The sequence below is a fragment of the Olea europaea genome, chromosome 6 (genome assembly GCF_002742605.1).
Source record: "Olea europaea var. sylvestris chromosome 6, O_europaea_v1, whole genome shotgun sequence".
In the NCBI taxonomy this organism is placed as follows: Eukaryota; Viridiplantae; Streptophyta; class Magnoliopsida; order Lamiales; family Oleaceae; genus Olea; species Olea europaea.
Window position 1 is genome coordinate 7,296,255 of NC_036242.1, and position 25,281 is coordinate 7,321,535.

Sequence of the window (25,281 nt, forward strand, 5' to 3'; positions counted from 1 at the left end):
GGTAATCTGATTTCATTGAAAATATTGGGTTTATCGAAGAACGAACTCGATGGTGTAATCTCCAAGTCAATGGAGAAACTTGAGTATCTTGTGTATTTCAATGTTTCATTCAATGAACTCACAGGTAAAATTCCAAATGGAGGGCCTTTCAAGAACTTTACCTCAAGTTTTTTCACTGGAAACGGAGAATTGTGTGGAGCATCTCAATTTAAGGTCCAGTCATGCAAAGGTGATACAACTCGATTATCAAGCAATACAAAATTCTTGAAGTACATTTTACCATCAATTGCTGTTGTATTGAGTCTAGCCATTACTATGGTTTATTTAATAAGACGCCACAATAGAAATACACTTTTTCTAGCCCAGTCTACTCCCCCTGTCACTGTCAAGAGAATTTCATATTATGAAGTGCTAAATGCTACAAATAAATTTGGTGAAGAGAGTCTAATTGGCAAAGGCAGTATTGGTTCGGTGTACAAGGGAATGTTTTCAGATGGAATGATTGCTGCTATTAAGGTTTTTAATCTAGATTTGGAAGGTATAAACCAAACTTTTTATATTGAGTGCCAAATGATGTGCAACATTCGTTTGAGAAATCTTGTCAAGGAAATTAGTAGTTGCTCTAACCTTGATCTTAAAGCCTTGGTGCTGGAATATATGCATAATGGAAACCTTACCAAATGGCTATCTTCAATCAACTATTTCCTAAATTTAGCTCAAAGATTGGAAATAATGATAGATGTGGCATTTGCACTAGAGTATCTACATTATGGGCATTACTCTTCGATTGTCCATTGTGATTTGAAATCGAGCAACATACTTTTAGATAGATGGTTTCCCACATTATAGACTTTGGCATTGCTAAGCTTTTCACGAAAGACCAGAGAATTACGATTACCAAAACGTTGGGCACCATTGGATATATGGCTCCAGGTAAATGGTTCTGACATCTATTTATGTATCTTCGAATGCTAACAATGTAACCATGTATTACTTATTAGTTCTTATTTATTTATCCATCATTTATCATTTCACTAGCTAATTTGATCCCACGTTCCAATGTTGTAGAATATGGATCAGCTGGATTGGTATCAACTATGGCAGATGTTTATAGCTATGGGATTATGCTGATGGAAACATTTACCAAGAAGAAGCCAACGGATGATATGTTTGTCGGAAAGTTCACAATTGGGTGCTTGAATCATTTCCAGATGCAATAGCACAGATAGTGGATGTTGATTTAGTGAATGCTGTTGAAGATAATATTCGAGCTAAGGAGAGCTGCTTCACATTAATCATGGAACTAGCACTAGAATGCATGACAGATTTGCCCGAAGAGAGGCTCAATGCTAAAGATGTTCTAGCGAGGCTCAAGAAGATTAAAACTTAATTTTGTTAAAGCACAACAGAGGTGGAACAAGATAAAAAGGTTTGGTTCTTAATGAAAACAGAAAAAAAAATGATAAGTTAATCAAAATCTATTTTCTATTTCATATTAATCTCTAAAGCTTATTAGATGTTTCTATTGCAGGAAACTTGGCTATCATTCTAAAGATTTTAAAACTCTTTTGGCTTCCATTGTTGTGTTGCAGTGTGTTGTAGTTGTGTTTGTGGCCCCAAAATCCTTAAGTAGACAACATTTAAAATTTTTGGTGTAAGAAAATGTTTTGATACCATAAATAATCTTCATTAAGTGAGAATATTGTTATCCTTTTTCTTATTCTCTTCATTTGTCCTTGACACCAGTCTTTAATATGAAGCAAGGTAAATTATTAGTACAAAATGCACAAAAATGAAGCTTTTTTGAAACATGAAAGTAAAAAATAATAACATAAGCTATTAAAAGTTGAAAAATACATGAAATTTTTTATCATAGTAAGAATGGAAAGGAAACAAGATGATAGTCATTCATTTCTAGTAACCAAAGTGGTACATCGTTTTATAAAGACTATAGTCACTTAACAGTTTGCCGAGTCAATCATTTTTATAAGTAATAAAGTGGAAATTAGAGTCTGAATGTCATCCCGTGGATATTAAGTAGTTTAATTCTATCTAACTCGGCCTTAACCGAAACTAGATAATTCAAACAAGACTTTTGAATTAGCCACCATTTAACCTAATATGCAAATCCGTATGACTCGGTTGAACTAGAATGCAAAAGTGATGTTTGAATGCAAAATTGGTGTAATCAATGAATATGAATCACATTAGGATCACGAATCCCCAAGCATTGTTCACTTTTAACCCTAGTTTCACAAATTTTAACACGTTGATATTTTGAAAAATCAATGCTTCTAATCAACAATCTCTCTCGAGTAAAGTTGAACATATTCTCATATACCACCGGTCATATCTTTATGACGGGTGTAAATATACAAAAATGTATATGGTTTTGCGAGCACTTAAAGATTCATACGAGATAGTATATCTCTATCCCCTGTAGGACCCAACGATGATTTATACCATGTCGAATTCATTTCCCTTCTTTCGAATACTGGAAATAAGTAACCATATTCATATAATTACGTGCACAAAATTATTGAAGCAATTGATAGTATATAAATCATTTAAACTTCAAGAAACGTGTTTTTAGGTCAAACTTGCAAAGCTAGAAATTAAAAAGTTACATCACGAGGTTCATTGATTTTCTAGTACATGAAAACCTAGCCTAGGATGGAGAAAATAACAAAATACACAATAACTCTAAGAAATGACATCACCGGTGTAGGATTTGGCGTGTAATCTCATTGATTTTCGTGTTTCTCTTCCTGATTGTGGTGTAAAATCTTCTTCAATATGTATTTTCTTCTTTCCCGAGGTGTTATCTCTTTCAATTGATGGCTCTAGGGTTTTTATATGGGTGCCACAGCTTGTTTCCATAAGAGTTTGAAAGGAAGAAGGAAACTGAAAATCGCACAACCCGAATGTACCATGTGATCGCATGGTATTGTGTGTTGCCTGACTCTGAATTGCTTAATGCCACCATGTGACCTCATGGTGATCCATTTTCTTCTAATTTTGACAATTAGGACCCTGATTTCCGATTTCTCGCGTCATGACTTCTTTTCTCCATTGTTCTTCTCCCACTATTCTTCCATAAATTGATCCTTAAATTTTTCACTTCTTCGTTTGTACCTCCAGTTCATCTTTTGATTATTTACATATTGGTCCCTAAACTTTTATTCTTTTCCGTCTTGATCCTTTTTCTCAAATTTCCTTCTAATGCCTCATACTATCATTGAAGTGGTACTTAGCGCGTTCATATTCTAGATTCGTCCTTCGGGTCAACTTTAGATTATTTGCGGTCCCTGAACTTTTTTTCTTTCGTTTTGGCCCTTTTCGCATCTTTTCTTTTAAATTCCGTCACATCCATCAATATGATCCTACAAAAATAAAATTGCATAGAATTAAACTATATTCAACCAATTTCATCAGCAATTAGTCATGTTCTGTGAACCAAATAAGTGTGTAAAAACGCACTTATCAAACCCCCCAAACTTGAACTATTGTTTGTCCCCAAACAAGATAATGATTTAACTCTACACAAAACATGGCTTGATAAACTCGTGTCTCAAGATTGGAATTCAGTAATTAAAGCAGGAAATGGCCTCAATAGTGCAAGAATAAAATCAACCTTTACCTCTAAGATGCAAAACTCAACGTATGTGTATAAACTCATGTCAACATATCAAGCTAATGATCGGATTATTCCCAACCCACGGTGATCAAATATATCTTTTCCCTGCTCGAGAGATGCACACTCCCTAAACTTATTCTTTTCACTCACTTATCCCGAGGTGTGCTCTAGATTTAGGAGTTTAAACTAATGCAGTCCTTTCCCTCTCTTAGCTTGGATAGGTATCACGATTACAAGTTCACATGTTAACAAGTAGAGGTTCTCCTATGTTTTGATAGCTTCAACCCTTAAGACTAAACTAGGCTACTAGCCTCGCATCAAAAATATAGTTTTATCAACCAAATATCCAAGGGCTTTCTTCACATTATTGTATCTTTCATTCATTTATTTTTTGAATTTTTTTGGGGTCATCTTCTAATTTGCTTTCTATATAACCCTTGTAGCGAACTTTAGGTAGGTGACTCTCAAAACAGTTGGCTTTAGTGCACCAGGTTTTAAACCCTTGCAAACTTATTCACTTAAGTTATAAAGGTTCGATAAGATGACTTTTTATTAACTTCTCCCTTTCTTGCTTTCTATATAACCCATGTATCGAGCTTTAGGTCGGTGACTCCTAAACTAGTTGGTTTTAGGACATCAGGTTTTAAAATATCCTTGGAGGCTTACTTGCTTGAGTCATAAAAGCTTAAAGTGAAGTGTTATTTTCACCAAACCTGGCTTTATGTCCTTTTTATTTTCTAGACATTCAGTCTCCAAAACCACCCCCCAACTTAAGGCTCACGTAATTTTCATCTTAGTGTTCTAGGCAATCTACACAATAAAATTTCATGTATGGAGTCCTCACCTATCTCAAAGTTCCCCTGTAACTGTTTAACCATCTCCAAAATATTCTAAAAAAGGGTTTATAGGGTTATACAATAGAGGGCTTTTGGTTTTCTTACTTTATTCATGGTCCCACTAACTAACCTAACATGTAAGCATGAGTACGTGTGCAAAAAAATGTCAAATATAATATCAACAATTTCAAGTTAATCAAATTTTGCACCATATCCACAATTCCTAAAGCATAACTATTTCAATATTCACATCGTAGTTGGCAGACTATTATGCCCACACAAGCACACAAAGACATAAAAACTGAATAAAACATCCAAATTTTATGATTTTTTTATTGAAACACTCGACATGCATGCAATACCGTAATTAAACACATTTATTGATGAACATATACAACGTGACGAATAATAGGTGCCATGCCAAAATTATACCATCTCTACCCAAACTTGTACAATACATTATCCTCAATGTAGGAATAAGTGTAAGTTTAAATAATTTAAGGACAATATCAAAATGCAAGCACAAAAGTGGGCTATTCAATACTTCTCTAATCAGTATAGTGGTGGTGATGGAAAGTTGGGATCCGCAGTGTCGTCTCCTGGTGATGGGGTTGTCGAGTCAGGATCTGCCTCATCAACTCAGACTACTGGGCCTGCTCGGCCTACATATCTTGAACTCCAAGTTGCCTAAAAGGTCCCATGTCTAATTTACTCTCAACTGGCTACCGTCCACCCGGTCGACGTACATACCCAACCGCACATTCATGGTTTCTACTTCTCTTCTCGAGGCCAGGGACTCTCTGCTGGCATTTGATGTAAAGTTTCATGTGATGTGCATGTCTTCCTATACTTGCTGAATTCCGTACTTAGACCTCTAAAGGTGAATGTAAAGCTTAGTCAGGATGAATGGGAGCTTTTATCTGATCCATCTCTATGTCGACGACTTGTAGGGAGCTTGAACTATTTGATGATTACTCGACCTAATATCTCATTTGCTGTGCAATAGGTTAGTCAATATATACAGGGTCCTCGTCAGTCTCACTATACGACGAATTCTTCATTATCTAAAAGGTTCATCTGGTCGTGGGTTGTTTTTCTCTATTGGCAACTCCTTACAGTTAATGGGTTGTAGTGATCCTAATTGGGCTGGTTGTATGGATACTCGTCGGTCAGTTACTAGCTAGTTCATGTTTCTTGAAAATGCTCTTATTTCTTACAAGAGTGAGAAGCAGGATAGAGTTTCGAAGTCCTCCACTAAGTTTGAGTACCATACCATGTCATCAGTCTATTCAGAGATTGTTTGGCTTCGTTGTTTGTCAGGCAAACTTTGCATTCCCTGAATTATTGCTGCTCCTTTTTATGCTAATAATACCAGTGCTATTCAAATTGCTATAAATCCAATATTTCACGAACGCACCAAACATATTGAAATAGATTGTCATTATATTCGTGAAGGTCTTGATCAGTAGGTAATTACACTTCCTCACATTTTCACTGAACATGAGACTGTTAATATTTTTAACAAAGCCTTATCTCGCCACCACCATCAGATGATGATTGAAAAATAGATGTTTCTTGATCATCCAGCATCAATTTGAGGAGGGATGTTAGATAGGATTATTCTTGTTACTTCAATTAGCATTTTTTTTATATAGAATAATATATTCTTTCTATATTTAGAGGGAGACAAATTGATGTAATTTCTTGTATATTAGTCATGTATAGAGCCATGACTCTCTATATATTGAAATGTAAATCCTCCATTGAGAAGCAATTGAAATCAAATTGATAGGAAACACTGGTATTATTGTAATTGTAGCAACCAACCGTGCATATATTCTTGACTCTGCATTGTTTAGACATAGAAGATTTGATAGACAGGTAAAGATACATTTTATGTCTGTCTCTAATTTTAGTGTTCTCATACTTTTGCAATTTTTAATCATTTTACAGGTAATTGTTGATGTCCCAGATATTCATGGAAGAACAGAGATCTTAAAGGTCCATGCTGGAAACGAGAAGTTTGATTCTGATGTATCTCTTGAAGTGATAGCCATGAGGACACCTGGTTTTAGTAGAGCAGATCTTGCTAATCTCTTAAACGAGGCTGCTATGCTGTGGGTTGATGTGGAAAGTCTGCAATCTCATCTAAATAAATTGATGATTCAATTGATAGGATAGTAGTCGGAATGGAAGGGACCGTTATGACGGATGGCAAAAGCAAGTCTCGTAGTATACTATGAAGTAGGCCATGCCATGCCATATGCGGGTAAGTACTGTAAAGAAGTTCCATCTATAGATTTTTTTTATATATATACATTAGGAATTTGGCATTTTTATCGTCTAGCTATATATATATATATATATATATATAAGGGAAAATTGCAGCCACGGTATCAAACCTTTCGTTTATTAGCAAATTTTGCCAAAACCTTTCATTTGTGCCATCGGAGGTACCAAACCTTTAAAAAAAATCTGAGCCAGAGTCCAAATGGATGGAAACCATTCGTTTAACCGTTAGTTGACCAAAATAATTAACTTTGACCAAATATAAAAGGGCAAAATGGTAACTTTACAATTTTAATATAAGATAACTTTAAAAAATTCAATAAAGAAAAGAAAAAAAATGAATACCACTATTTACCTTCTCCTTCATAACCCCATCCCACCCCACCCACCGCAACATGAAAATCAACCACCAACATCATTACCCTTTCACAGACTTGTATGTATTTGCTAGAATCTAAATCCCCTTGTATTTTACTTTGGAATCCTTATCGATTCTGGACCAAAACCCTTCATCTTCAATTCCAGATATCAAAAAAATCAAATATGTTCGCTTAGCGTATAAATCGAAAAAGTTTTCCTCCCCATTTCATGACAGTTCACTTTTGGTTCAATGCTAATAATGACAACGGAAAGTTAAATCCATGCTGGTGCAGATAAGCTCGGCGTGTAATTTCAAAGTATTGTTGGTACGAATCTGATTTGATGTTGAGGTGAAATTTGAGTTTGGTGAAGAAGGACCGCTGTAGAAGCGACGGAGGAGAATGGGATGAAGAAGATTAGTAAGAGGGGAATGAGAGGCGGAGGTGGCATTTTTCGGTGGTGGTTATGGCCTGAGTATGGTGGCTTATAGCAAAAAAAAATTGAAAATGGAATGGAAAAGAATGTTCAAGAATTTGATTGGGGTTCGAAAGTTGAGAAGAATAAACCTGCGGTGCCGATGGCTGTGCGATATTGGTGTTGCAGCAGATTTTCCTAGTGGGTTAGGAAGGGGAAGGGTTAATGAAGGAGGAGGTAAACAATGGTAGCCATTTTTTTCCTTTTTTTTTTATTGAATTTTTTTAAAGTTACCTTATGTTATTATTGTAAAGTTACTATTTTACCCTTTTATATTTGGTCAAAATTAATTATTCTGGTCAACTAACGGTCAAACGGATGGTTTCCATAATTTTGGACTTCAGCTAAGATTTTTTTAAAGGTATGGCATCTTTTGTGGCACAAATAAAATGTTAGGGCAAAGTTTGCTAATAAATGAAAGATTTGATACCATGACTGCAATTTTCCCTTCATTTTAGGAGAATTTGCGTTAAATTGTGTGGTTACACATGGTGTCTTTAGAATGAACTGTTTTAATATATATATATTTTTCATTTTATCTAAAATAGATAATTCGCACTCCTGATATTATAAATATAACCATTGTTTAAGCCATATTCTTCAATCAAAATACATTCTTTTATAGTGATTTGACATTATTTTAATCGCACATTTTTTAATAAAATAATGTTATATGCAAACTCAATTTTATTTTTTATTTTTTAACCACACATTTTTCAATATAATGCTATTTCAAAATGTATTTTTTGAAAAAAAAAAAAAAGGGACTCAAACAATCCCATAATTAAATAAACTGTTTTAAATAATTTTCTTATGGTCCACTTGATTGCAAGAATGAAATTTAGATGGAAAGAAAACGAATTACAAAGAATTAAATTGCCTATAACTTGTTTTGTCTGAAAATTGTCAATTAAATGTATTTGTTTGGTATATTTTTTTATTTGAAAAATGTGAAAATTTTGGATATTTTGATATTCTTTTGATTTTATTTTTCATAAAAATTATCAATTAAAGGGATAGGAAAAACTAGGGATGGGCAAATCTCTCGAACCGAACCCGAATCGAAACGAACCCGAACCCGACGGTTCTTGTCAAATTAAATACTCGAACGGGTATCTGAATTGAGAACCGATGGGTACGGTTCGGTTCTCGATTCTAGACCAAGAACAGAATAACCGAATAAGAACCGAATCTTTCTTATTTTTTTTATATTGAATAAATCAAATTATTTTAATTTTAATTTTTGCTAAACAAATTAACAAATTAACAATTTCTAAATTCAAATTTTTGGCACAATAATTTGTTTCATTTCTAATTTTTTAATTTTTGGCCCAATTACCCATTTTATTGTCTTATTTCTTAGCCCAACAAGATCCAACCTACTAAATAACCCTAAACACCTACACTAAAGTGCATAACACTATCTCGACTCTCGCAGTCTTGCTGACATTCCAAAACCTATACAATCGTCGACCGACGCTATGACTTCCGATCGAAGCTGTAACCTTCGCCAACCGAAATTTTGACCGTAGCGATCATTTGAACAAGGTAGTCTACTAGTCTCTGACATTTCAAAATCATTGAACGTGTCATTAGTTGTATTTATATAATGTTGTTATAAATGTTAAAAAATTTAACTATAGTAAAGAACCGAACTGAACCAAACGGAACCGAACCCGAACGGTTCCATAATTATATTTGGACCCGACGGTTCCATTTACTAAATACTCGAAAATTTTTGTTCGATTCGACTAAAAAAAACCCTTAAAAAGTGAATTTCTACCAAAACCATGAGAATTGAAATTTCATCAAATCAAACAAAATGGGTCGCGGGGTGGGGGTGGTTGCGGTTGGAAAATGAATTGGAGGAAAAAATTTAGCAATCAAACCATCAAAAATGGAAAAAAATTTCCATGAAAATTCTCCGCAGGCCCTCAGATTAATAAAGGATAATTTTATTCTTCACAAGAGTATTATTTTTGACATCCATGAATGATGAAGGATAATTTTATTCTTCTCAACGACTAAGTCCTACCTACCCGATTCATATCCACGTATCAAGAAGACGAAGCCAAGGAAAATTGAGTTGAAACCCACCAACAAATTCTTAATTTTCTGGGCAATTCTCGTTTCAGTAAGAGAGGTTTGTCGTTATTTTATTAATTTATTATAACTTTCTTAAATTGATCAAATGTGATGGATTGCATATTTTGTTCAATCAGTTTTTTTGTAGTTCCATGTAGATGTTGGTAGTATTTAACATGATGTAGATCAAGGCCAAAGTTTGACTTGGAGAGCTTAGTAAATTTGCAGATGTGGGGGTAACTGCATTCCAAATTTTTTATATGGCTTGTGAAACCCGTGGAAAATTTTGAAAATATTGAGGGTAGAAACTGCGTGCATTTTATCTTTACAGAGCAGAAAGGGTTGTCATTATGTAGAAAGCTGAATCATATATTTTGCTGGAAAAAATAAGGACACAAATTAGCAAAGCATATGTGTGAAAAGAAAGCTTCCATTTGTATGGTCTACATCAGACACTATGTGAAATTATAGTCCTTGATGCTTGGAATTTTCACATAATTGTTAGTACTTATGGGTAATTACTGAATTTTGATTCTAGTATAAAAATTGAAAGTAATAATACAATGTATGTTTTGCCTTGTGCTTGGGTAGTTTGGATCAAAGCCCACAGGGTGAGATATCTTTTAAGTTTTAACTGAGGAATTTTTTTTTGATCTAGGCAGAAGTTGAAGCTAATTTGTACAGAATCATTGATTGTGATAGTATGTGGGAGATTAGAGTCAAATATGTATCATGACCTAGAGAAAAAAAGTGAAGTTATAGGGTTATATATCAGGTTAACCGGAACACATTAAAGTTGTTTAAGCAATTGCTCACAAATAAGCCCTGGAGAATTTATTTTCTGCTACTTTTTTCCTAGCATCCGAAAGAACGCGAACAACTTTTTGGTTTTCTTTTTAAACGACATTACTATATGAAATGAATAATTGATGCAGAACATCACTTGAACATGGGGGTGAGACTATTTTTTAAGGTGTTGACCCTAGAAGAATAGCGCTTGGGGGTGGATTATCGGGCCTAATCATGGCTGATAAAGGGTTTGATTGTACCTCACCTGCTAGCTATAGATTTTGCTAAAAGTGGTTGCAACTCCCTACATCAACAAGTCTTACCAAATAATATAAAGATGCTGTTGAAATTAATCTTGGAGTTTTGGATTTGAAAGGGAAAAAAAGGTTTGATGAATAAGTGTTTCATGTAAATAGTAGAAGGTTGGAACAAAATATTGTGGGTAAAGAAGCAAAGTGAGGGAGGCGTACCGGTAAGTAATTTACTAATGTTCATTTATGATGCTCTGATAATTTGTTGGCTTCCCTCTCTAGATGTCTGTCTTTGAGATCTGTTTGATTGCTTGCATTGCAACTGGCAACCATTCGTCAGTTCCAGTGGTGTGCTTTAAAGGAGTTAAAATTGGCCGTTGCATAATTGGTGGACTCATTGAAACAATTGTTTGAAACTGATACATTGACAGAACTTCAATGTAGGTAACCAGGACCCATTTTCTTGTAGCTGTTTTTAGAAATACTTTCTTGCTGAAACAGTTTGTGGATCATTTTCTTGGGGCTTGACATCTGTCATCAACAGACTTTTACAGTAACTGTTTGCTTTATGAGTCACTTTCTGTTTGGATTGGCGCATGGTTGCCTCTTTAAATCCTATCTTTCAAGCACATACACACGTGACCTCGCTCAAAGTTGTGGACATTGTATCAAGAGTAACAGTCTTATATTATGGTACTATTAATTGATGTGCAACAATTCTAAGCATTATATATCAGGATTTTGTTCTCATTTTGTTTTCCATTGCAACTACGGGCTTCAATATGTTTACAACAAATAAATCTCCTGCTGCAAATTTATTTATAATGATCCTGGAAATATAATCTATTATTCTTATGACAATCTCATGTTTCCCAACATCCATGCAATTTGTAGGTGTGCAACTAGTATTCTGTTCAGCAGACACCGTTATTTTCATTGGCTTTTGATACATTTGTCATTTGCTGGATAAAGGCAAACTCTCAGATATCTAAGTATTTGTTCAAAGATGGCATCTGATAAAGGTTAAGTTTGTTTTCCAGATTTTTACTTTACCCTTCCTATTGACTCCATGATTGATATCTCAACAACCTTTATATAAAAACCTAAAAACATTAAACTTTTTCTTTTGATGTCATTTGATTATGTTGTCTCACATTTTGTTTGCTATTTTTTCACAGGAGTAGCTATTGTTCTTATGGGAGTCAGTGGTGCTGGAAAATCGTGAGTATTAAAATTCCATTTGATATGGCCTATAGTTTCATCACTATCCTTTTCCTTTTCGTGTACTTTTGCTTTTTCAGTTGATACCGACCTTAGTTAGTTATCCATTTGCTGCAATCATCTCACTATTTCTTATCTCTGTGTTTTATTTGTACAAGTGCTGAAGCCAGCCACAGTAAAATTGTGATTATAAATATAAGCGAACTCCATAAGATTTTGGTTCTCTATCCATTTCCTAGTTATGTGACATGGGAAATAGTGAATTTCCATCTCAACAGTCAGCATCTATGATTAGAAGCATTGTATCCTAAACTGCAATTTGGTAAATTAGATTTATGAAAAACTATAGCCAAGACTAAATGGCTCCTGCAAATTTGTTATCACTTACAATGCAAGTTTCACATGAAGTTGGATCATCACGATTTCTTCCAACTATTGGTTCACTGTGGGTTTAGCAAATATAAGCAGCCACTATAACAGCTCTTGTAACCAAATTTTGCATTTGTTTCTTCCTTAAATTTCTGTTTTAAGTTTCTCAAATTAATAATTATAGCTTAAAACTAATGATTTAGTTCCTTTTCAAATTTAGTTCCTTTTCAAATGAATCATTTCCATTTTCAAACCTCTTTGTCTCCATTTCTGTAATTTGCATTTTAATTCAAATCTTAGAACAAAATGTTCTGTCACTTGTATCTGCTCGCACTTGACTTATCATGTCATTTCTTCTCCAGAACAGTAGGCGCAATGCTGGCAAAAGTAATCAATGGACACTTTCTTGATGCTGATGACTACCATCCACAATCAAACAAAGGTAGGGATTTGCATTAGAAGATCACGTTGTCGTCAGATATATATAGGAAAAATTGTAACAGAGGTCCCAACCAATGCGTGATGTAGTACTTAGGTCCCTAACATATGTTTCATGATATCTGGTTCACTCCCTTTCAGTTTTATCACACTGGTGGATAGTTTCCATCCATTGATTCCATTTGACTGTTAAAAGCTCAGATGTTTCACACCTGAAACACTGGCTACAAAATTGAAATGGTGAGGACCTAGATGCCGATAAACTTAAGTTAGGTCACCAAGTGCTACATTGTGCATAGGTTGGGGACTTATCCAGATAGAATATAGTATGATAACATTTGTAACAACACAGAGAAGATGCAGAATGGGATCCCTCTTTCAGATGAAGATCGCATTCCTTGGTTAGAAACTCTACGCGATTCCCTACGGGTTGGCTTGTTGAATGGAGAAACTGCAATTCTTGGATGTTCGGCTTTGCAAAAGCGGTACAGAGAAATTCTTAGATCAGCTGATCCAGATTATATACCAGGTTCTTATTTATGTACGGTAAAGTTTGTTCTGTTGGAGGTTCCAGCTGAGGTGCTTGCTGCTCGACTAGAGAAAAGAGCTGCGGAGGGGAATCATTTCATGCCCGCTAAGCTCTTGGAATCTCAATTGGCTTTGCTTCAGATCGAGGAAGCCGAAGAGATAATGAAAGTGGATGCTTCACTAGACCCTCAAGCCATTGTTAGAACTATACAAGCTTCAATCTGAATTTATAAAGCCATTTATCTTGATGTATTAAGAGGGTGTTTGTTATTGCTTATAAGTACAAAAATGAGTATTGCACAATGCCTGATTACTTGATTTCGATTTGGAAGAGTTCTTGTAACTTGATATTTGTGGAAGAGTCTCCATTACCAAATTAATTCAAATATTAAATGATGATATTCTTGTCAAAGCCTCTTCGAAATAAATAGATATATGAATAAAATAAAATAAAAATAGAGAGAAAAAAAGAGAAGTTTCTGGAATTACAAAAATGCTACTTGCACTAGGAAATTTTACACACTGGCTTAGGGGGTTGATGTGACAAATTTGATTGGTTGGTTTAACTTTCTGTTTTGTCCGAAATTCAATGAGATCTCGCCACCTGTAAACCAATCTGTAAATTTTCCCGTACATGAAGCACTTGTCCTTGAATTATCAAACTGAAGCTGCTATGAAGCCATAATAGCCATTGTCGGGTACAACAATTTCCACTATTGGTGACAAATTATTGGGCCCATTAACTAACCTGAATGGGCCTCGTGTGGAGGCCCGACAAGCAAACACAGAAGATATCCCTCACGTGTGGGTGGGGTTTTGAGGGTTGGGGTCCACACGTGCAAGCGTCCAATGTCTTGTCAAGGTCAGACACGTGTGTGGTGACGCTTATAAAATTGCCTTCACAGCCACCCAAAACTACGGGCCTTAACTCACTAAAATGGGACAATTCCACGTGGGCTCTTTGGCCCATTTCCGGAAACTTTGGTGATTTGTTTCTTTGCTTGGCTAAATTTGTCTCTTAATTAAAATGTCAGTAAAATTATGAATAACCATGATTCATGCATCCCCAGTTCGGGCCAACATCACAAAATATAAGTCCTATAATTGATTTGATTGTTTGATGTTATGTTCATACACAATTTATACAAATAACAAAATAATTTGAAAAACGAAAACAAGTCAATTATTTGGCATACAATATTGGTATAATATGATCACTACTACAAATCAAATTTGGAATACAGAAAGAAACCCATTGGTTTCATCAAATGATGCGGAAAGTTTAAAACTAAAACCCACAAGCTCGTCTAGAACGCATCATAAAGGTCACTTGTTCACAAGTATTTTCACCGTTTGCCACAACAACATCGTTTATGGACCAACCCTAATTATTAGTGGATTAAGAAATGAAGGAGAGGAAGAGTTGGAGAGTATAAAGAAGAGTATGTTCTAATTAACCTACTTTCATGCATTAAAGTACCATCTAGATGCCCGAATCTAACTAACACAAATGAGTCACGGAGCGATAATCCAGTAAAGATGTACTACTTAATCAAAGTCACATAATCTAGTAAGACTCAACTAAATAGTTGCTCGAACATGACGACACCAATACCTTATGAGCAATTATTCATCTTATGGATTATCATTAACTTTAGAGTAAGTGGCTCATTGCTGTCACCCTCATTGCTGTGTGGATTGCCTGAAAAAGTTAAAACTAACTATCTCCCTATGAAACAAAAAGTTTTTTCCATTTTAATCTTTCTAACTCTATTATTGTTGAGATGATAAAATACCAGGCCATTTAATATCGAAAATGTGGAAATTGGTTAATTTCCTATCATAATTATTTTGCAGTACTTGGAATATTGAAATTCCACCTTTAATATATGTCCAATTTATTGGGGACAATTTGCAGAAGATTAGGCATGTCAACACTCAAGTAACTCAATGCTGTAATTTAGATGACCTTGATACTATTATCATACTATTATCACTAATTATCTCAGCTATTTAATAAAGTTGAGTGTGTTGGTATGTATGGCAATGGGTCGAATCAAGTCGTTCCATGAGTTCAAACTATAGGCTCAACTTGGCTCATTATCAAAATGAGCTTATACTTCTGGTCCCAAGATTCGGGCCGAGCCCCATGACTTGTTGCCTAAAAGTTGCGCTTGTAGTCCTAGCTCTTCATGAGTTGATTCAAGCAGGGCCACGAGTTCTGCACACCCTTTTTTTTTTTTTTCCTTAAAGTTATTGAAAAATAAAACAAAGAATTCCTCATAAGAAATATGACAAAATGTCAATGGTATAAAAAAATTACAAATATGTGATAGATTTACAAATATATATATATATATATATATATATATATATATAGGAATAAGTTTAGCGAGTCGATCCGTCAAGCCTACGTGCCTAGTCACATGGCCTCGACTTGGCTCACTTGGCTAAAATTTGTGTTCGGCCTGGATCCTGGCTCTTTTAAAAAGGAGTCGTAGCCCCGCTGGCAACTTCACACTTATCGACATGAATGAATCGTCCGGGAAGGGCCAAAAGTGGTAATACGGTGAACGGACACGTAGGTGGTCCCCTCCAAATATCCAATCCGGTCCGAATATTAATCCCGAATTTTACGCTTACATGAAACAAGCTACTACATGGAGCGTGGACCCATACACATAGTTTATTATTTCCAATTCTCTGTAGATATGTGGACAGTGGATGGTCTTTATCCATCTCTATCTTCGGCGTGTGCTCCTCGCCAATTAATTGAACCATCAATTCAGTGAGGAAATTGATTTTTAATTATTGTTATTTGTTTTCAAACAATTTCTCACACAATAATTATACAATTTTTTTGTCTTCACTTGAGCTGAGCTATGTGATCAAAACTTGCCAAATTGACAACTTTACCATCGAGCATTACTATAGAGTTGATGACAAAGTTTTTGAGTCCATTAATCGACTCCAGAAACTTTGTTACACCTTGATCTCAATCTACCTCGAGATTAGAATTATGAATTGTGTATTCTAGTGATCCCATTTGTTAGAATCAGATAGCTTCTCGTACATATTGAAATTACAATAGCTAAATGGCCACAACGTTCGAGTAGAGACATGGTCACTTGTGTTATTATAGAACATATGATAGTCTTTCAAATATCAAAATGCAAAGGTACACTGAGTTTGAATTACAATATTTTAAGTATCAGAGTATCTATCATCATTACGATCCCTTTTCTCGAGTCGCTAACAATTTCTCGTGTTTTTAATCCACACATTGGATGGTGTTTTCGAATTGAAGGTCGAGAAAATTGAGGTGGACAAAGCTTATTATTACAAAAACCTAAGTTATTATGTTTCGTAGGTAAGTTAAGAAATCAACATGATATCACAGCTTTAATGAAGATCTCGTTGTGCAGTAATTGTCTTGTCTGTGTGTTTTTGTTGAGCCTGGCAGGAACAATTTCTGCATAAATATATATTTCATTATCTTATCCGTCCTTCACAGCAAAATCGTTTATTGCCATACTTCAGTCAAAGATTCACTCTGGCCTCTTTACAAAGGAGTAACGATGAGACTTGAACCCGTGATTTTTCTTCTGTTTTTATATCATGATGAATCGATTAATCTAAAAATTTAAATTGTTAGATAAACATATTACATATGTATGTTATCTAGAGGTCTTAAACAAAGTGAAGTTAACAATATTAATGGAGTCGGTTCGAACAAAAACTCGAAACACAAGAAAATGTAGGGTAAACTAGATTCTTGAAAGTTCAAATAAATATACTTCAAATTGAAATGTTTTAGAGATAGTTTGACATAGTTTTTGCTTTTACTTGTGCTTCCTGTAGAAGACTGGTTCATTTTTATTTTTATTTTATTTTATTTTATTATTATTATTTTGGTAGAAAACTACCTCAATTTTAGTTTGATAACTAAATTTTAAAATAGCTTCTTATTTTGAAAATGTTTTTAAAGGAAGTCACGTTAGATCAATTTCCTTTCAAAACTCTTCTAATTCCTATAAAAAAAAAAAAAGAAGGGTTTCATAAAACTAATCAAATGGGTTCAAAAATAATTTTTGAATTTCAAAAGTTCCCTTTAATTTTTCAAAAGTCATGTTAGATGGATCCTTAGCCTACCCACCTCTAGAAGCTTGTGTAACCTAGCTAAGCTAGGCCCTTTTTAGGGTCTAAAAAAGGATAAATGAAGCTATCCATTAATTCATCTTTAATTGAATAAAGTCCTTGATCCCATTTTTTAAAATTCAATTTTCTAAATTTATTTTCAATAACAAATTATCTCAATATAGCATAATTCTGTACTTAATCTAAAAAAAAAAAAAATTCATACTTATTAATTATTAACCATGCAAACTCCAAAAATTCATTTTTCATAAAATTTATCATCGACCAAAAAAAAAAAAACAATTTTTAGGCGGCCTTTTGCTGATTAATCTACTTTAACTGAACAAATTGACACGAGATGAGTGGTAAATATTGGCTATATACTGCTAAATAACAGTACATATGCTTAAATAATAGAGACAAAGTTAACTTTGCTTTGAATAAAATTGATAAGAGAATGTTTAACTGTGTATAGAAGATAACTTTCTTAGAAAGTGATTCTATAAATAAATAAAAATGTAACTTAAAAGTAAGTTCAGCTTATTAAACACGGCCAAACATGCACGTAACTTACCGTTTTAGTACCCATTCCATGAGAGTTCAGTGGGCAGGATTTCTGGCTGGAAATAAGACAGAAACTCCCACAAAAATCAAAATGTGGCAAGATTTGCAACATAAACAGCTGGCACATTTGAAGTTGGACAATGAAACAAAGAGCCTACCTTGAAATAGGAACTGTTTTTGTACATGGCTACTCATTACTCATTCAGATTCTACCATAATAAATAAAGAAAACATTAAAATGATTAGTTAAAGTAAAACAGTTCATTGTTTTTGTGTTACCAAGGGTCACAAATGTCCTCAATCAATATTAATCCATTGCTTATGGCCAGGAGTCCATTTGGGGCACTTTGGACTAAAATAGCAAGACACCACCCTGAAGTTCAAAAGTTCGACAATCGGCGCGAATTTCACACACCGGGGCGTTTTGTACTGGTTAATCGAGGCCCCCAAACTAATCGCATAGTCCATAAGCTTATCGAAGGTCCCAGCTTCGACAATCTTGATTTCGAGAGCGCCAATTGATTTGTCGGAGACGCGGCCTTGACGGTAGACACTGTTGAGGGACTCTTCAATAGTGAGGCAACAGTCTTCTAAAACTGAAGGAGGGACCGGGGTGGAGCCATTCACACTTAGCTCCCAGTAGAGCACGTAGTGCCCTGGAATTGTTGTGGTGTCAGCATAACTCGTGTACTCGATGAGATGTGCATCGAATGGGATTAGATGGCTCACTGCATTTTTCACAGCATTTTGTAGCTCAACTTCATCTGTCTTATCAGAATCAATGCTCAGAACCACATTTTTCCTGCAAATAAAGTTGAATTGAGGGGCACTATTCTTGAATCCAGCAACTCGAAGAACATCTCCAACTCTGTAACGATAAAGCCCTGCAATAAAAATATTGAAAATAATCAAACAGATTACTAATTTTAATCCATTTCAGATTGGAAAAAAACAGAGGAAGCTTAATAAGTTTTACCAGCATAAGTGGTGACAACAAGTTCATAATCCTGTCCAAGCTTAACATCAACCAAGTCAACCAATTCTTGTTGTTCCTTTTCACTGAGGGATTTGGAGAGTGGAACAGAATTGGTTGTATCATTATTTTTGTGCACAGGCAAGAACTCGAAATAGGCCATGGTGGGAATGAGAGTATAAGACACTTCACTAGGTTTGCAAAGTGGGTTAAGATTGACACCAAAATAACATTCAGAGGAGGCATACATAGTACACACCAAAGGAAGACCATTGCTGTAATAATCAAGAGTAGGGATGTATTGTGACATTGTTCCTGTCACAATAACATCAACATACTTAGTATTTGGCCACAACCTAGTAATAATCCCCTGCCAAGATTGTCTACTACATTCTTGTTCGATGAAATTCGCAAGTTCGGGGTCGGCTTTGAGGATTTTCATCACTGCCTCTCTCACTGATGGATCAGTGATTTGGGAATTGAGCGTCCCTGTTCTAATATCATTACAAAGAAGGGACCAATGCTTTTCCAAGAACCGGATTGCCCGAATGAAACCCGAGGCGAAGACAGCTCCTACTCGAAGGACTTCATTGTTTTGGCAAAGGCCACAAAGCATTTGAGAATACATACCCTGGTAAGAATCAGAGCATAAAATGGTTTCATTTGGGCTGGTGTAGTTTGTGTAGGGATCATAAGGTCTCTCCTTGAAATGGGAACTCTTATAGTAACTGGTTAAAACAGGGCGTGCCACTAGCCCACCTGGGGTCTTACACTCGGATTTTATGAACAAGAAATACATTCCTTTGCCTTTTTCTAAACCAGGAACAAACTGGCTCATCACAGGCATCAGAAGGCCGTAAAGCAATGATCTCCTCTCCAGTTCTTCATCAATAGTTGGCATCAATTTCCTCTCCCCACCGGATGTCCCAGAACTGCATCAGAAGGCACACAAAGAAATTGAAAAAATAAATAAATAAATAAAATAAAAATGAAAACGTTCTTTAAAACAACTCAAAAAAAAAAGGTTCAAGAATATTAAACCCACCTTGTTAAAAACTCTGAAATAGGCTGTGAACAGAGAATGTGGGATTTATCGCCGTTAGCTATGAGATTAATTTCAGGCTGAATATCCTCATAGGTGATAACAGGAATGACTTTCTTGAAAATTTCTCTATCAGTAATCCCATTGAGTCCATGCCTTTTTAAGTACTCAACATGGGCATTTTTTGAGAGTATTTCAGCGAGAACTGTCTTTTGAACATCATCAGGCTTCTTAGTCACATCTTCAATAAACTCAAGAGTCTTCTTGTTGTTCTCAGCCACACTGTAGTCAGTGGCCTTCTGTTGCTCCTTTGGTGCCTCAGGCATGGTTAAGAAAATATTATACAACAAAAGACTGTGAGAGAGAGAGAGGGAGAAAAAGGGCTATGGCCTGGGGTGGAGAAAGAGAGAAGGGAGGTTTATATAGAGGACGAGGATGAAGAGTCTGGGCCGGGACTGTGGGGGGTTGAGGGTGGGGTCTACCTTGTAGTGTCTAAAAGTACAACGAAACAAAAAAACTGCAAATGGATGGCTTTCATTGTGAATATTTTGACATGGGAATCAAAATTTTGGGGCATTTTTGTTTTCCATTGATCCAAATAGACATACAACTTTCGTGCTTCATATAATTTGCCTGTTACAGTTCCAACAATATACTGTAGAATGTACTGCTCACTTTAACAACCCTAATTTCTTTTAGCTTTTTGCTTCTTTTTTTGCTTACAATTTACAATAAATAGGTGTATACGTACATGCGAATGTACGTATGAATGTATAAGAAGTTTTAGACATTTTAAGCTTATTCATACGTGCGAATGCATGTATGAATATATAGGAAGTTTTAGGCATTTTAAGTGTCAAGTTCTTTAGACGATCACCAATGATCTAGATCTACATGAACACACATTATGTATAATGTGGACATGAATTATTTCTTTAACCACCATTTTAATACTATAATAAAGAACGCATTTAAAAGTTTTAGTTGTTAAATGTATTGCAATATGTGCCAACTTCAAATTTTATACTTCATCTTGAATAAAAAGAAAATCAATTGTCATCATTTTGAGATCATGACAACGTATCAAAATAAGCAAATTTAAAAGATCACTACCATCAATACTCAATTATAAAAGTATTATATGTAACGTCTTTAATGAAATATGAATTTGGTAAATTTAAATAAATAACTATTTAACATTTTAATTTTTTGATAAATACATCATTACTATTGATGAAAATTAGAAAAAGAGACCAATGGAAAAGTTGTTTACAATGCAAAAAATTATTATCGTCATAACTAAGGTAGAATCACACATTTAGCCCCATGATTAGTGCAACTAATTTTTTATTCATAAGTAAATAATTAATTTTAACTATATATTTCATGAGATTTTCAATGTTTAACCCTTATTTGACAGAAACTTTTTTTAGAAAGAACGAGTTTTTAAATAGTAAACTTTGGAAGTATGTGTAGTTAAAAAGTAATGAAAGGTCTTAAGTTTATATGAAGAATATTTTATTGTGAGATTGCGTAATTGAAAATGAGTATGAGAAATAAAGAATGAGAAAGAACGGTTGTTAACAAGTGCTTATCAAGTTTTCAACCACATACTTCATCAACTTTTATATTAATTTATTGAAAGTATGATTTTTAGCTAAATGAAGCATCATGAGTTTAATATTTTACTAAAATTGTAAGTGAGACAATGAAAGGTTATTTTGTTTATCTAATTATTTATTGTAGTTTGAGGACTTTAAGAAACCGCTTATGACAAATCTTTGTTTGAAATTTGGTAACATGTTTAAATGTTAGTTTGAATTTTTAGACTATATTTTACCTAAAAAAAAGAAACACAAATTGCACAAGTAAAGCCGTATGAGGTTAAAAAATATGAAATATTAGTTAACCTAATCTTGACAATTTATTATCATAAAGTAGACTACAAACTAAAATTTGCAGCAAAATCCTTAGATTTATATCTAGTTCGACACGAAGAAGTGTATGCCATTTATTTTGGTACAAATCTTTTTTGATTTTTAAAAAGAAACAGTCTCAAAAAGTTCAATTGATCGAAATAAATTTCTAGACTCTCGAATTTATTGACATCCCATAACATATTTATTGATTACGGAGTGTCTTCGACCATTCATTCACTTCAAAATTGTAATGTCGATATGTTTCACTATTTATAGCTAATTAACTCAAAAACTTGTTTCAATGTGCCCTCTTCTTTATTATATATATATGAACCAATTATTGATGAAAAAACAAAAATGTCAACCATATCTTATAATAACCCGTACAAGAATGAGAATATTATAGTTTTTTTTTTTCCTCTCTAATTGGAATTTTTTTCCTCAACTCTACCTACCGTGCGCATATACAAATTTATTTTGACGTGCAAGCTATTATTTATTACTAATTATAATAGGTTAGGTTAGACTAGGCTAAACTAGGCTAGGTATGAAGTGCATGTACAAAATTTCAACAAAAATAACTTATAAAATTCCCAATAATAAACAGGTAAATACAAATCATAACGCAATGTAATTTTTAATTTCAATAAATCATTTTCATCATTATATATACTTAATTCGAGACTATATATTTATCAAAACGTGCAAAGCCTGTTTAAGATTTGTTTATAATTGATTTAAATAATAGATAAAAAAATGTGAACTGGATAAGTTAATAGTTGTCGTGAATGTCACGAAATGTGTAGATAAAAAGTTATTTACAGTCTATATACATTAGTTAACGAGCCAATGTGTGATCTTGCAAATATATAAGTTTCATTATAATGAATTCAAATAATAAAGGATTGGAATATCACGACACAAAATGAGTTATCCTTCACAATTATACAAGAAACATTTTGATTACTCGAGTCCTATTATTATTATTATTATTATCATTATTTTATTTTATTTAGCTAAAAATTTGATTTTTTACAGACTTGATAAAAATTGATGATATGTGTCATTTAAAATTTGATAAGAAATGTGGGTTCCATGAATTGTATTCAATTGCTACCTCCATGAATTGTATTCAACTGTTACCATAATTCAATTTAAGCCTTTAACAAGACAATGGTATTGAGTTTGAATTATGGGGACGCGAAAGAAATATTTCATGATGGATAAGAGGGGATATGTTTTCCAAAACAAATTATACGTATAATATAACGACTTGGCATTGAAACCCGGATTTTTAACATTCTTTTATTTTCTTTTTTTGAATAACTTAGGCATGTGACTCAAATCGTTATATTATACGTACTCTTAGCTTTGGAATAACGTAAGTACATATTACTCTTCGCTCATTTTTATCGCATTCTTAAAATTTGAACCCAGGACTTCTATCTTACTAGATATTTAAGATGAATCCCGGTACCAATTGAATTAAAATTGTTGATTTTAATTTTATTTTTTAACAAACCTATAGGCTGTATGTAGGTATTAGAAGGCGGGTGCATCAATGCACGTAGAATAGTAACTCAAGTGGGGTTCTTAGTGCTTTGTGTATGGAGGATTTTTGGGAGGCTTTATATGCATGAAGAATGTGTCTCTGTACTGTACATGTGGGGATGAGGGAGACACACACAGTAAGGCAAATCTTTGACCGCTGACTTTATTATCTCATATATATATTTTTTTATTTTTACTTTTTTAACATCTCGAGGAAATGTTTATGAAATTTTTTAGTAAATGTTCCAATGAAATACATCCTTTGTCTCCTCAAACTCCAGCTTGCTAATGTTGCTTTCTTAATTAAAGAATTTTCGACATTTAGGATTCGCCTCTTCATTATCAATCTTGGGATAAAGAAAAGAATGAATTCGTCATTGACTTAGCATAACAAAGCATTCTGAAACCATAAGGAATGTCTATTTTTTGGGTCAAAATCTCAATAATAAAACTGGTTAGGTTCTCCGGTCGAAGTACGAAAAATTTTGTTGTGGTTTTGTGAATACTCCCAAAAATAGGAAGATCATTTCAAGAAGTTCAAACATATTTGCGGGCCAACTTCCAATCAAATTCAAACTCGGATCCCCAAGTAAGAAAAAACAACTGAAACTGACTTTTCTTACCAAGGGCTAACCCAACGAAATGTGGGATTTTCTAGGTTTTGGTTGAATTGTAGGAAGTACGAGAATTGGTTGTTGAGTGGTTATGTATGGAATGTTCGAGCATTGATTGAGACCTGCATCAACACGAGATATATACACGCAACAATAACGATAGAATCATAATAAGTACCCGATGACATTTTAATAAAAGAATGAAAATTAGTCAATGCTAAAATAAGATACATTAATGTAATTATTATCAAGATTTATATCACGTGACACTTATTTTGATATCTATTACAACACAACATTTTGTTATTCGATTACATGTGACTATTAGAACTTTATTTTCCAGCTCAATTAAACCAAAACTCAAGACTGTGTGAACATAGTCAAATTGTGTTATTTATGTTTCCTACGAATTAATTTTTTTTGTTCTCGATTTGCTGCTCTTTCCATGTCAATTAAGGTTCTTAATGTCTGTGTAAACATAGTCAAATTTGATTGGATTATATAATTCTACAGTGCTGAAATCAATGTTGTATATTAATAATAATTCTGTATAATTTAATCTTACTCGAGCTCCAACATTTAATCTTGTTTGAATGCTTCTATGCAACATAATTAAATCAAAGCATTTTCTTTTCTTACTAAATAAGCCAGTCTAATTACGCGTGTATTCCGCACACACATATTTAGTCCATGTTTGATGGCCATTATTTGGCAAAAATAAAGTTTTGAATATTGAATTTTTTGAGAATGTGTGGTTAAAAATTAAACAAAAATTTTGGATTTATGTGTAGAATATTTTATTGTATGAATATGTAATTAAAAATAAGTACGTAGAAAAAAATTTAAAATAAATTGCATCAAAAAAGGGCTTAGGTTTGTTTGGAAGAGATTATTTAAAGTAAATATGATTTTTTTTTTCGAAGAATGCGTAGTCAAAAAGTAACTTCGTACCACGTTAAGACTCATAATTTATATATTTATATTAAAGCAAAATGACTGGCTGATCAACCCACTTTTAACTCATATTAATTTAATTAAGAGACCAAATTATGTGGTCCCTAGTTTTGTGTTACCATTGCAGTATAACAAGGAAGATATATAATTCAAGTTTAATAATTGCATTAAATTAAATAATAATTTTAATGTATAGCCGAATCGTTAAGGCAGGATCCTGCCTGAAATGTGACATTCTGGTCATGCCTAT

At 33.8% G+C, this 25,281-nt stretch overlaps 3 protein-coding genes and 1 pseudogene across 6 annotated transcripts; 3 read left to right on the forward strand and 1 right to left on the reverse strand.

Annotated features, from left to right (window-relative positions):
- The first annotated feature begins 69 nt into the window (after positions 1-69).
- Positions 70-5,164, forward strand: LOC111395081 (probable LRR receptor-like serine/threonine-protein kinase At3g47570). Its single transcript, XM_023021099.1, has 7 exons — positions 70-796; positions 850-933; positions 1,039-1,172; positions 1,226-1,368; positions 1,532-1,606; positions 4,379-4,418; positions 4,976-5,164. Exons 1-7 carry the CDS (start codon positions 70-72, stop codon positions 5,162-5,164), a joined length of 1,392 nt encoding a protein of 463 aa, XP_022876867.1.
- Positions 5,165-5,660: 496 nt separating this feature from the next.
- Positions 5,661-7,612, forward strand: LOC111395082 (annotated as a pseudogene).
- Positions 7,613-9,461: 1,849 nt separating this feature from the next.
- LOC111395679 (gluconokinase) lies at positions 9,462-13,676 on the forward strand. 4 transcript variants are annotated; one of them, XM_023021787.1, is made up of 6 exons: positions 9,462-9,739; positions 10,617-10,942; positions 11,616-11,743; positions 11,900-11,942; positions 12,674-12,753; positions 13,102-13,676. In XM_023021787.1, the coding sequence occupies exons 3-6, from the start codon at positions 11,728-11,730 to the stop codon at positions 13,500-13,502; spliced, it is 540 nt and encodes a 179-aa protein (XP_022877555.1). In that variant the 5' UTR covers positions 9,462-9,739; positions 10,617-10,942; positions 11,616-11,727; the 3' UTR covers positions 13,503-13,676. The 4 variants fall into 4 exon arrangements, with proteins under 4 accessions (XP_022877555.1, XP_022877557.1, XP_022877554.1 ...); XM_023021789.1 differs by having other exon boundaries at positions 12,679-12,753; XM_023021786.1 differs by lacking the exon at positions 10,617-10,942 and having other exon boundaries at positions 9,463-9,739.
- Positions 13,677-18,111: 4,435 nt separating this feature from the next.
- LOC111395681 (indole-3-acetic acid-amido synthetase GH3.6-like) lies at positions 18,112-20,390 on the reverse strand. The gene is made up of 3 exons (XM_023021790.1): positions 19,997-20,390; positions 18,955-19,883; positions 18,112-18,862 (listed from the first exon to the last, which is right to left on the reverse strand). The coding sequence occupies exons 1-3, from the start codon at positions 20,317-20,319 to the stop codon at positions 18,276-18,278; spliced, it is 1,839 nt and encodes a 612-aa protein (XP_022877558.1). The 5' UTR covers positions 20,320-20,390; the 3' UTR covers positions 18,112-18,275.
- Positions 20,391-25,281: the final 4,891 nt, after the last annotated feature.